Genomic DNA, 13,536 nt, shown 5'->3' on the forward strand with positions numbered 1-13,536 from the left:
TGATTTGCTTAGTCAGTGCCTAGCACTGAATGATTGCCACCGAGTTCATTTGACGTTCTACATTGCTGCTTCACTGAGTAATATTAAAATAATTTTTGGCAGGAAAACTTCAATGGATTAAAATTAAATTTCAAATTTGAGCTCGGTGGCTATCATTCAGTGCTAGGCACTGAGTTAGTAGGCTGCTGCTGACTGGTTATAGGGGACAGTAGGTAATAGTTAAACTTAGCATTATTTCAGGATAATAAGTAGGATGTTAGGCAGAATCACCCAAATGGTAATTTGGGGTAAAAAGTACCGTAGTTTTTTTTTAATAGAGATAGCGAGCAAACGAACAGGCGGGTCACCTGATGTTAAATGATTACTGCCGCCTATGAACATTTGCAGCACCAGAGGTATTTTTGGGGTATTTCTTACCCCAGATACCCATTTTACCCCCAAATTACCCCAAATAAATTCAAAAGGGCAAACTTACCTTTTAAAGCTTTGCTAATCGGTAGATCTCGACTCCACGGTGGATCTCCATGGTTCGCGAAGTCTCTTAGTTTGAGGTAGCTTATGGTCAGCCTTATGATCGAAGCCTTGTCCAGTTGACTGGTGATGGCAGCAGGGAGGGGCAGCATCTTCGCTAGTTCATAGAACTCGTAGTTTTCCTTGCCTCGGCGTGATCTGGCTGCGTCTCTGCTCTTTTCTTTTCGCAGCTCGAGGATGCTGTAAAGAAAGGATTAAGTTAGATTTCGTAGTTCACGTCTCTAATTCATTATGATCCTGTCCTGTTTACTATAAAATGCACTTGGAAGATGTTAGACTTGTTTTCAGTTGTTACTTATAAAAGTAAATTCCTTCATGTCATCAGAAGTGGGATTTATTTAGAATTATAAGAAAACCGTAGTTAGATATGCACTTAGGATCTTTAAACTACAGTCAAATCCTAAATTAATTTGCGATGTCAAATTAAACTGTTAGCTTTTGCATAAAACACTTTTTCAATTAATTTGGTCCTACTTATTAGCTACTTATTAGATAAATAACCTACTTAGGTACTTACCTATTACTCTTATTAGGTACTAGGTAGGGAGGTAGGTAGGTAAGTAGGGTAATTCCGGGGGAGATGGCCCCATTAACTTTGAGGACTGATTGTCAATGAATCATAATAAATCAAACAATTACTTTAATCACAAACGAAACTTTAATTATATCTGTTATCAAATGTTAACAATAATCAGTCTTAAAATAAACAAAAGTAATGAACCTGGCACAAAATAAAAAACTTACGATTGGCCATCTCTCCCAGATTGTCCGGGTATGATGGCCATAGGAGTCGGGGAGAGATAGCCAGTACTCTTTTTCCCTTTCCCTTTGCCCTTACGTCCTTTCAACTCCTTCTTTTTCTTATTGCCACAGTCAGAGCACATATCCTCAAACTCCGTACAGTTTTCATGCGTCTAAAGCATACAAATATTACATTGCAGTCAGTCTTCGACGAGTTGGGTCTTGTGATAATTTTCTCCACAGCCTCTACAGTTATCTTCTTCGTTGTCTTCATTCTCACTTTCAGAAGTATCACAAAGGGAGAAGGGAACTTCTTCACAGCTACTGTCTAAGATCCTCCGAATGGCTTTGCGTTTTCTAACAATAGGCCATCTATCCCGATTGTCCGGGAGAGATGGCCATATGAATTAAAAAAAGAAACACGCAACTATGATTTATAATTTATAGGTTAAAATGCGTGGAAACTTAATTACTTTACAATAACTGTGCTAAAACATGCAAATATTGTAAAATCTTTTTGCCACCACGTATTATGATAACCCCTTGCCTTATATGAAATGTGTAATCAAACAAAAAAGTGGAATTTACTTACATTTTCATGTACTTTTTGACAAAAACTCACAGACACCTGTCGCCGGTCGCGTAAGGAAGCGTACTAAACTGATATTAGTGCCATTTACTGTCTAATTGTCGATTTTTTATGTATTGGCCATCTCTCCCGTACGGCCATCTCCCCCGGAATTACCCTATACTTACTTAATAGTCCGCGACAGGATGAGATGGCATTCGGTGAGGGAACGCCCCGTATATCCGCACGGTCCCCGCGTGGACGAGCGCAGGTGACGTGCTGGTGTGTGGGGCATCCCCTCACCTCATACCCCGCCCGATTGCCATCGCAACCTGTCGCGTACCTACTATAAGTATATTATATTTCCACATAGGTATCTAATACCTCAGGAAAGTCCAAAAATCATTTGTGGGTATGGGTATAACCAGTGGCATGCAACTCATAGAGGCATAAAAGCGCTGCTTACCCAAGAAATAGTTAACTCGGTTGAAATTGCTCAATGCTCATTATTCTTTGACTGGCTTACCTAACTACTGCTTACCCCGGCTTTAAACTCTATGCACGCCACTGGGTATTACCTTTTATAATAAAATCCCGCAAACTATTTTGGACTTACCTTTGCACAAGTTTAAAAAATCTATTAAAAATATGCTCTTGAAAAAAGCATATTACACAATTGAAGATTATCTAAATGATAAAAGAGCGTGGATTTGACCTGCAGCTCGTTCCAGCAAAGCACAAGACTGCAAATACTATTTTATACATGGCATACTTAATCTTGTACCTATAGGTATCAAATATTTGAAAAGAGCAACCGCCGAGTTTCTTGCTGGTTCTTCTCGGTAGGAAAGGCATTCCGAACCAGTGGTAGATGCATCCGACTATTCGTAAGTGCTTGTAAAAGTTTATACGAATAAAAAGGATTTTTATTTTTATTTTATTTTTATTTTAATAAAAAATAAGCTAGTAAAATATAAAACTCAAGGATTTGAAGTGGTCTGTTAAAAATCGCATCTTGTCAGGTGGGAGTTCCCGCTCCTCCCACGCCCCTCCCACGGGCGGCGTCGCTAATCGCTTTGTTTTATTAAACGGTAACAACCTACCTACCGTGTATAGATAATATGCCGTAGATACTTATCTATGCATTACTTATCAGGTCATTGTTGCTTAGATATACCTACCTATGTTTTTATCGTTAAATCCTACCTACGTACCTAAGTACTCCTATACTTATCGTCAACTGTGTAGTATAGGTACCTTACCCTGTACATCTAAATAGGTATAGGTACCTATATGTTGCGTGTTAAGATTTCAGATATTAGGCATATGGCCGTTGATCCGGTTAAATTAATAAAAAGAGTTAAGAACACGAAATATTTTATTCAAATTAACACTGAGTAAACTGTACACTGTAAGCTGTGAAGCTGTGATAGCCTAGTGGTTTGGACGTCCGCCTTCTAATCGGAGGTCGGGCGTTCGATCCCGGGCACGCACCTCTAACTTTTCGGAGTTAAGTATGTGCGTTTTATGTGATTAAATATCACTTCATAAACCTGCATAATGTTCTCAAAGGTGTGTAAAGTCTACCAATCCGCACATGGCCAGCGTGGTAGACTATGGCCAAAACCCTTCTCTCTGAGAGAAGACCCGTGCTCTGTAGTGAGCCGGCGATGGGTTGATCATGATGATGATGATGATGAAACTGTACACTCTACAAGTAACACTGAGAAAAATAAAATATTTTTTTGTAGAAAGCATTAAGTAAGTACTTAACTGTGCTCAGTTTACTAGCGTGTGTTAAACCTGTGCTGAGTACGCGTTCCGTTGATGGGCTTAGTTTACGACGGAGCCCGATTACTTGCCTCCCCGGAGGCGCTGGTTTATTGTCACCTGAGTAAGGTCATCGGAAACAGCCCATTTCCCTGACGCTGACAAAAGTTCTACGTCTTATTGCAACATAAAGAGGTGAGTTACGCCATTTTGAACAAAACTAGGTGAACTAGAACTAAAGAGGTGCGTGCCCGGGATCGAACCCCCGATCTTCGATTAGCAGGCAGATGTCCTAAACACTAGGCTATCACAACGTCAAACACAAGAAATTAATGACCACTATTGATTACAGAAATATTATGTAGGACCATTTTTCGCTCATTTGAAATCTGTCAAATCTATTCCTTAGTTATAGTTCTTGCATTTCACGAAGGCCACTGACTCATGCTTGTGTTTAAGTCGTATCGGTATACGTAAGGTACACTAAATGTGTGCGTTTGACAGCGCTTGCTCGCGACTGATTGGTGCGACATGCACGCACACTTACGCAATGACCATGTAAACGACTTTACCACAAGTAAAGTTCACTAGCCTTCGTGAATTGCAAGAACTGTAAACGATTATGAAATCAGCCCTTATTAAAATGTTGAGGAAGTAGGTATATATTAGGTAGGTACCTAATATATTATTATTTGGTTGCAAAATAACATAAGAATGTATCACATCAATAACATTTTCTGATAACAATATCCTTATCTGAAAAGTAACTGCAGTTCTGGGACTAATAACTCTTTAAAAATAAAGAAAATCTAAACAAACCCTTTAAACGATAGAAGATCAAATTTCCCGATAACCGTACAAAACGGTTAATGTATAAAACAACCGGCCCTTTGAGCTTGATTTAATGTTTCTCAGGGGTCAGTTTTGACCCAATACGGCATTAAATTGTTTAAAATAACTTTATAGTAGCCGAGGGTTGACCGCCCCAGGCTATTACGTAATATCTTGAGTCGTTTTGAATTTAGCGAAATTGCCTACAATGCCTTTGTATTATGCCTACCTATTCTAATTTGTGTGACTTTTTTATTTTAGTTTTATTAGGTAACTATACCTAGGTATAGGCACACTCTTGACCACAATTAAACGATGCCTATTCACTCTTGTTTTAAGAATACCTGGATTGGCACTTGCAGGAAAAATAGTAGGTATCCTAAAGCCTAGCCTATAAACCTCAATAGCTCAACGGGTAAAGGAGTGGACTGAAAACCGAAAGGTCGACGGTTCAAACCCCGCCCGTTGCACTATTGTCGTACCTACTCCTAGCACAAGCTTCACGCTTAGTTGAAGAGGAAAGGGGAATATTAGTCATTTAACATGGCTAATATTCTTTAAAAAAAAAAAAAACCTTTAAGAAATGATGTAGGTACCTACCTATAAGTAAAGCGTTTCGTGAGTGTAGAATGTTGAGGAAATTCGGTGTCTTCCGATACGACGGTGAAAAAAATGTTCAAGGTGAAGAAGGATCAAGATCAAAAAGCTCCTGAGTATTTGAAAGAAGACCGGCCAGTTTTGGGCCCTTGGCCTAGGCCCAGTCTTTTTACAAAAAAAAAAATGAAAAAAAACCTTTATTTTATGATAAACCAAAATCACACAAAATAATTTGAGTTTATACTTGTTAAATATAGAAAACTATTAATGGTAATGATTAATTAATGGGAAGGTTTTTGTCGAGATTATTTAAATTACTATAACAATTGTATAGTGGGATGGTGTAGAGTAGAATTTGGTATAATTTTATGTTGGTTATTTTATGTACTTAAAGTAAACCAATCTAAACAGTTCACTAGTCGTCTAATTATTATTACTTGATCGATAATTGGATAAAATATATTGTTCAAATAACACATTATTTAACCATGGATATGAGCCCATATACTTATTTTGATTATGCGATTGTCACTCAAACTGACACTAAAGCAGTCCAAAAGAGATACTTTTATTCTAACAAATGATACTAATTTGGAATTTGTAACGGTTCATCAATTTCTGGGCCCAACGATGTATGGGAGATGGTCGGTCTCCTTTATCCATACTAATATTATAAATGCGAAAGTGTCTGTCTGTCTGTCTGCTAGCTTTTCACGGCCCAACCGTTCAACCGATTTTGACGAAATTTGCTACAGAGATAGCTTGCATCCCGGGGAAGGACATAGGCTACTTTTTATCCCGGAAAATCAAAGAGTTCCCACAGGATTTTTAAAAACGTAAATTCACGCGGGCATCCTCTAGTATCCTATAAAACACCGATAAGCCGGCAACCTTACTGCGGTGATCAAGACTGAAGTTTGGAATTGGTAAATCGCCAATGAGTCTCCTAGCTTATCGATTAACGGCATCTAGACCTATTTGTAGGTATTTGTACGCACGTTTTGTAGTAGATACCTAGTAGCTTGGATGTTTTATAATTGACGCGTGGATTGCTAATCATAGCTATTCGAATACCTATTCTTGACTAGCTAAGGTTAGACGTGAGTTCTGAATAAAATTATGACTAATAGCTGAATACTGAACAGAAAATGTAAAAAAAAAAACCGGCCAAGTGCGCGTCAGACTCGCGGACCAAGGGTTCCGTAATTAGTGCGGGTATCTTTTTGACATTTTGCACAATAAATCGAAAACTATAATGCATAAAAATAAATAAAAATCTGTTTTAGAATGTACAGGTAAAGCCCTTTCATATGATACCCCACTTGAAAATTGAAAATACATTTTAATTTTTTTGTGATGTACCTAACCATAAATTCATGGTTTTCGGATTCATTCTTACCTACCAAATTTCATGATTCTAGGTCAACAGGAAGTAGGTACCTACCCTATAGGTTTTCTTGACAGACACGACGGACAGACGGACAGACAGACAACGAAGTGATAAAGGCTTTATGTCAGTTAATTAAGTAGGTACTTCATGCATACTAATTTGATGGATATATCATAAAATAACGTAAAAAGTTTATTACTTATTAGGTAGGTATTTTTTTGCAAAATAATAATATACCTACCTACCAAATTCTTCAAAAACTTTATAACACCTAATCCCAACGATTATTATCAATTTATTACACCGATCATCAATACCCATTGGACCACAACAATGAAAACCAATGTTTAGACTGACGACTATTCAAGCAGAAAATACTCCAAAGTTCCCAGGCGAGGTCTCAAAGACCCGCAACAAGGGATTACGTCCCCGAATACACTCCCATCATTTGAACGGTTAAACGAAGAGCTCGACCTTTGATGTCAACCCTTTAAAGGTGACAGTTGACAATAATGTACCGAGAGTCACAGACACTTAGTTTCCTTTAATCTTCCGCTACCCGATAGCTTAATCTGTAAATAATAAAGTAAAAGTGCGATTTCTTCTATAAAAGATTGAGCTCTGTTGGTAACCTATTAAAAAGGGATTATTTACAGTTTCTTCTCGTCACTTATTTACGTCCTTTTTATTTTAAGATAGGAACATAATTATATCGACGAAATATTGATTTCAGTAAACCGATTTTATTCAATTGTTTTTTATAAACATTTTATTTTCAGATCCAACGAAATATTGAATATTGACTAGCGTCATCGGTTTTCGATATTCGATGTATCCGTTGATTTTTAGGGTTCCTTACCTCAAAAGGAAAAAAGGAACCCTTATAGGATCACTTTGTTGTCTGTCTATCTGTCTGTCTGTCTATTTGTCTGACAAGAAAACCTATAGGGTAGGTAGGTACTTCCCGTTGACCTAGAATCATGATAGATAGCCAGATAGGTAGGTCTTATAGCACAAGTAAAGTAAGATTCAAGGAGAGACCATTAATCATGGAGAAGGAGGGCATACGCCACTTTTCATTCCGGAAAATCAAAAAGTTCCCACGTGATTTTAAAAACCTGAACTACGGGGCGCGAACAGAGTCGTGGGCATCAGCTAGTTAGTGATATTTCTGCAAAATAGCTGCAATTATTTCTCCCTGCCTGTAACACAAATGTAATCATAGAGTGACACCTCCGTCATACTATGCAAGGAACTCCCCGGGGTGAACTAATTCCTACCCGGGCGCAACTCAATTTGTCCCGGGCACATTAGGCGTAACTACTGCGACACGGTTGCGTACCGGACTTTTTATGACCGGTTCGATTTCTGCGTACCCCGGCTTTCTACTATTTCAATTTACACGTCAAATTTCCTTTAGGAAACATATTTTTTACTCTTTTTTCCTTGAGATAAGATACGATTTCGTTTCCCCCAATTTTGTGAGTTACGACATTTTTCGTCAGACCTATACTAATCAACGCTGACCGACGCGTTTGTAACTTATCAATACATTTTGAACTTTATTCCTATAGTTATATGGTTTATTTTCGCTTGGTATGAGGGGTGGGGGTCAAGACGTTAGTGCTTATTGTGGGTTCGATTCCCAGGTGTACAGGGCGTCGGGACACGTACGTGAACACTTAAAGACAGACACTTCGAAGATGAAGGGAGGACGTCATAAAAGTAGGACGAAAAGCATCGGAGTGGTCTCTTCGTTTTGAGTAGAATTTATGAGGAACAGGTATTCGATGTAAGAGCAAAATTATGTTTCTTAATACCTATCAGATATCCACTTCGACCTAGCAACTCTTTGCATTGCAGTTCGCATTTCTGAGGGTCGTAACCCCTTTCCATTAATCCCATAATGGCAAGTGTTTTATTAGATTGACTAGCTTGTGCTCGCGACTTCGCCAGCGTGGACTCTATAAATTTCAAACCCCTAATTCACCCCTTAGGGGTTGACTTTTCGCCTACGTCATAATAGCTATTTGCATGTCAATTTTCAGCCCGATCCGTCCAGTAGTTTGAGCTGTGCGTGCGATAGATCTGTCAGTCAGTCAGTCAGTCAGTAACCTTTTCCTTTTATATATTTAGATTCGGTGGGCTCCCAGATTATTCTGCAATGACTCTACTAACAGGCGAAATTACCTAATCACCCCATCTGTAATCTGTAAGTTACGATGAGTTACTTAGCAACGTTGTTATTTGTCAAACAATTGTATGTTTTCTTTTGACAAATAACAACGTTATCTACTATGTACGTAAATTATCGACAGATCACAGATCGATTAACAATATAGGCACCTACTCATTACAATCATATTTTTAAAAATGTTTACAAAAAATAAAATAAGTAGGAATGAGAAACGACAAAAAATTTAAAACAGAATAACAGAAACACCATAAAATTAGATACCTAACGGAAACAATAAAAAATTAATTAACAGAAGCAACAAAAAATAAAACGAAAGAAGCAATAAAAATTAAATATCAGAAACAACAATACATCAAATAACAGAAACGACAAAAAATAGAATAACTGAAACAACAAAAATAAAATAAAATAAAATAAATTGATTATTATTATTAAGTAATTTCAGCCGTATAGTCTACGGGATTTCAACTCAAAAAAATATTTGGTTGCTTCCAGGAGGGTGGATGCGTAGGTAAATGCATTTATGGATAATTTGCGTGAAATAAAAAAAAATCGCATAGGTAGATAGGTACAGACTTTTTAAAGTTATATCTCAGACATTTTTTTTAAGACACGCTGAATTTGTAATTTACGGAAGGACATTTGAGAAATGTCTTTCTTTTTACAGATATAGGCCTCATCTATAGAAATCCTAACACTGGAATGCGTCGATTTATTTGAATTTCCTTGACCGTGGGTATGAAAGACCCCGGGGACTGGACGGTTGACTAAATTCCAGGGGCTCGGGTGTCCGCGCTTTTAAAGAAAGCTAGCCGACCCTTAAGTGTATGGGGTGTGAATTTCCCTTTGAAAAGTTTCACTCCGTTTAACTCTATTACCTATTGCTAGTACTTTGTATTGGAATTTTTCTTTTGAGACCTTTTTTGGGAGGAAATAAAAAGACAAGCGGCACGCTAACTTCGAAAATGTTAGCTAAAGTCTTTAATTTATCGAATTTACACTTTTCTGTTTCTATAAGTTATCTTACTACATACTAGTTGAGAGCCGCTACTTCATCTACGTGGATTTAGTTCTTCAAAAATCACGTGAGAACTCTTTCCGCCGCACTCAGAGTCGCTTAATCGTTACTTATAAGGTATTTATTAGTATGGATACCTTAAGTAACGATTAAGCGACTCTGAGTGCGGCTGTTTGAGTTTCCGAAATCACATCGATCCTTTGCGGCGTGATTGAAAGACAAACCAACAAACATACTTTCGCATTTACAATAGGTATCGGTATTCGGTAGTAATTTTTTATATTAACCCATGATTTCAACTGGGATTTCGTAAATGACGATGCAGTCTAAGATGAAAGTAAGCTAATTCGGAAAGAGATATGCTTTTGATATAGCTAGCCACGGCTGAAGCCTCGTATCAGAGTAGACCAGAGACAATTTAAAAACTAAAAATTCCCAACTTTTTCCTCCTACAAACTAATTAATCTACAACCTTTCAGATCTCAGTCCCTTGAGACGTCAAATAAATACTTGAAGTAATTCCCACTTATATGTTACAAACTACAAAGATTCCTTCATAAAAATATTAAGAATGGTATTATGGTCTCTATTAAGACTCCCCATTGATCTGAAGTGGGCATTACCGTAACATCTTTATGGTGACAATGTGACATGTCATATTTGTCACCATGAAATTCTCACCGCACTTAAAAACTTTATTGTAGGGGTTCCTATTGATATTTTATTAATACTACATTTCTTTAGTGTCACATAAAATGTGCAGTAGGTACGCGGCAGAAAATAATGTACATCGATCTTTAGAATGAGATATCAGCTTTGTAAGGCGTTGTCTCTGTCACTCATACCATACCTATGTGACGTTTTGTCGGTCTCAACGATAGAGACAATGCTCTAGAAAACTGCTATCTCTTTTTAAAGGTTGATATTCATTATTTTCTGCCGGGTACTGTACGGGAAAACGGATAACCCTAGGCGCTACCCAGCGCATTCTATACAAATGTAGTTTTTTCTTCTTCTTTTTTTAAAGGAATATTAGTCAAGTTTATCATGATGACTAATATTCTCCTTTCCCTCCAACTATGTGTAAGGCTTGTGCTAGGAGTAGGTAGACATTATATAGAAATAAATAATGTGTCTGTGGTTTGGCAGATTTCCGTAAAAATGTGTACCTATTTTCAAAGTTACACCGACCTAAAAATTTGCGTGCAATTTTTTTCGTTACAGAAAGTCTTACCAACTTTACCTATTTATAACATTAGTGTAGAAAATACTATAATGAAAATGTTTTCTAATATTACCTAATACCAATATAATTAAACTCGGGATGTATTAGCTAAACGATCTAGCGCCGAAATATTTATTCGAAGGGCACACTCATTGGGGTGTCCCTGTGCTGTTACTATTTGACATCGGAAATGAAAATGTCATCGGCTTATTACGCCTCGAGATTATTGATACAACAAACGATCGTTTTCGTAGATAATAATATAATGTGATGTGTGGGTAAATAATTGTACCCATGCTCTTATTAACGGGTTAGTTTTTTTCCCAATTTCTTGATTTCTTTCTCTACATACTTAATATAAAAGGGTAATCTGACTGATACCTATCAATGTACAAATTAAAGTGAGCCTAAAAAATGTAAAAAAGATTTAGAGAGACTTTTGGCTGACAGAGAATTTTCAGAATTTCTACAAAGTGAAGCCCAGCGGTTCAGCTAGTACCGACTTACCTAGATATATGTAGCTAGGTTCAGGTACCTATCGCAAAGTAAACAAAAATCATTGCTTTTTATTATATTGTAATACTAGAGAATGCCCGCGACTTCATCTGCGTGGATTTAGGTTTTTAAAAATCCCGTGGGAACTCTTTGATTTTCCGGGATAAAAGTAGCCTATGTCCTTCCCCCGGGGTGTAAGCTAATTTCATCAGTTAAACTCGGTTAAACTGTTGGGCCGTGAAAAGCTAGCAGACAGAGGCAGACAGACACACTTTCACATTTATAATATTAGTATGGATATGGATAAGAAATATGAGTCACTTGACTTTTGAAAGCGGCCGGCGGCTTTTTCAAGCACGTTTAAATCGATTTTCTGCATTTGAATTTAGAATCTTTACATACTAAGCCTCTATAGCAAACTTTCCTAATGCTATTTTAGCGTTTAAACTATCGTGAGTGATTTCCATTATATATAATATTTCTATTATCAATATTTCTACTGCTAATGCTTTGAGTATATTATTTTAGGGAATAAACTGGAAAACGTTGAAGTATAAAAAAATTATGAAAAATTTATGAATTCTGTTTTTTGAAAAAATGCATCTTTTTTTTGTTTCTTTCTAAATGAAAGCTTTCTTTAGATTTTTGATTAATCATAGGTGCAATCTGGAGTTTTTACACATGAAAATAAACACGATTCCGATATATTAAATTCATAGGATTCTAAACTTAACTGAACAGGTATCATAATGACCACCGCCATTTTTGATTGCAAATAACTACATGATTATAGTATTCTTAAGGTATACCTAATAAGGACAATATAATAGCATGCAATAATAGATAGTATATTTGGCCTGAAATTCCTATGCAGTCATACAAAACTATGATATTACCTATTGATGTCGTAATTTTAGGCAATTGTTAATCAAGATCCTTGTAGTAGGTATTAGTCATCGAACTATTGTAGTGGTTAAGGAAGGGAAATACATGTCTTGGTAATTTAAAATTTTGTTTTTATTTTCCTTAAATTATGTATGGAGCTAGACGAATATGACGTTTTGTGGTAATGAGTATGACAATAGATACTTGAAGTTATAGGTCATTTTTTTTAATTAGGAGAATGACGAAGACTTGAAACAACCTGTAGGTATACTTAAGTTCTAATCATCGTGTGGTCGTCGTCGTCATGGCTCATAACAACCGATGGAAGCCCACTGTTGGACATAGGTATCTTGTAGGGGTGTCCACAAACTGGGGTATTTCCCATGTGCCGTATACTTACCTATAGAATAGAAATATTTTTATTCAAATTAACTTTTACAAGTGATTTTAAATCCTCAAAGAATTTAGGTACCACCTGGTTCGGAATGCCATTCCTACCGAGAAAAACTAGCAAGAAAGTCGACAGTTGCTCTTTTCAAATGTTCATTTAATGTGCCATATTGGCCACCCATATTGTATGAGGGTATACATTGCAGTGTATCCAGTTAATAGTAACAATAAAGTTTTCCCCTCTATCAAATGAAGGCAAATAATTTACAATCTAACAGTTTTTGTTGTATTTTTAGATCTGTATTTATCCGACTGTTTTGTAATAGCAAAAAATGTATTAATCTGATTTTAATGGAACTTTCACTGTCACGCAGATTAGGAATCGTAAAAAGTCTACTTTTATCTAAATACCTATATAAAACGAAAAGTTGACTGACTGACTGACTGATTTATCAACACAAAGTTCAAACTACTGGATGGATCGGGCTGGAAATTGACATGCAGATCGCTATTATGACCTAGACGTCCGCTAAAAAAGGATTTTTTCAAAATTCAACCCCTGAGGGAGTAAAACAGGGGTTTGAAATTTTTGTTGTCCACGCAGACGAAGTCTCGAGCATAAGCTGGTTATACCTATGAAACTTTTTGTGTATTTGTCAGTATGGGCTTTAGAGCTATGCACTAATGTAATATAATATCTTGTGAGAGAGACATTAGCTAGTAATTTATTTATTTTTAAACAAAAAATCTAAAGATCATCGCCCACCGCGACCGTGTCAAACACGATCGATCGATACGCGTGACCAGAAAGGTCACGTTCGTCAGGTCAAGTTTAGTTCATTCTGTTTCTTCCTATTTTCTTGTACTGTGACAAAACGCCGTGGTCTATCATAAATTG

General features: G+C 36.8%; 1 protein-coding gene across 2 annotated transcripts in view; it reads right to left on the reverse strand.

Annotated features, from left to right (window-relative positions):
• Nucleotides 1-13,536, reverse strand: part of trh (PAS domain-containing protein trachealess) — a 97,150-nt gene that overhangs the window by 64,790 nt on the left and 18,824 nt on the right. For both annotated transcript variants that reach the window (XM_069505894.1, XM_034979969.2), the window contains exon 2: nucleotides 476-711. In XM_069505894.1, coding sequence (XP_069361995.1) covers nucleotides 476-711 — 236 coding nt within the window. The remainder of the gene's footprint in view (nucleotides 1-475; nucleotides 712-13,536) is intronic.

Source organism: Maniola hyperantus, chromosome 21 (genome assembly GCF_902806685.2).
Source record: "Maniola hyperantus chromosome 21, iAphHyp1.2, whole genome shotgun sequence".
Taxonomy (NCBI): Eukaryota; Metazoa; Arthropoda; class Insecta; order Lepidoptera; family Nymphalidae; genus Maniola; species Maniola hyperantus.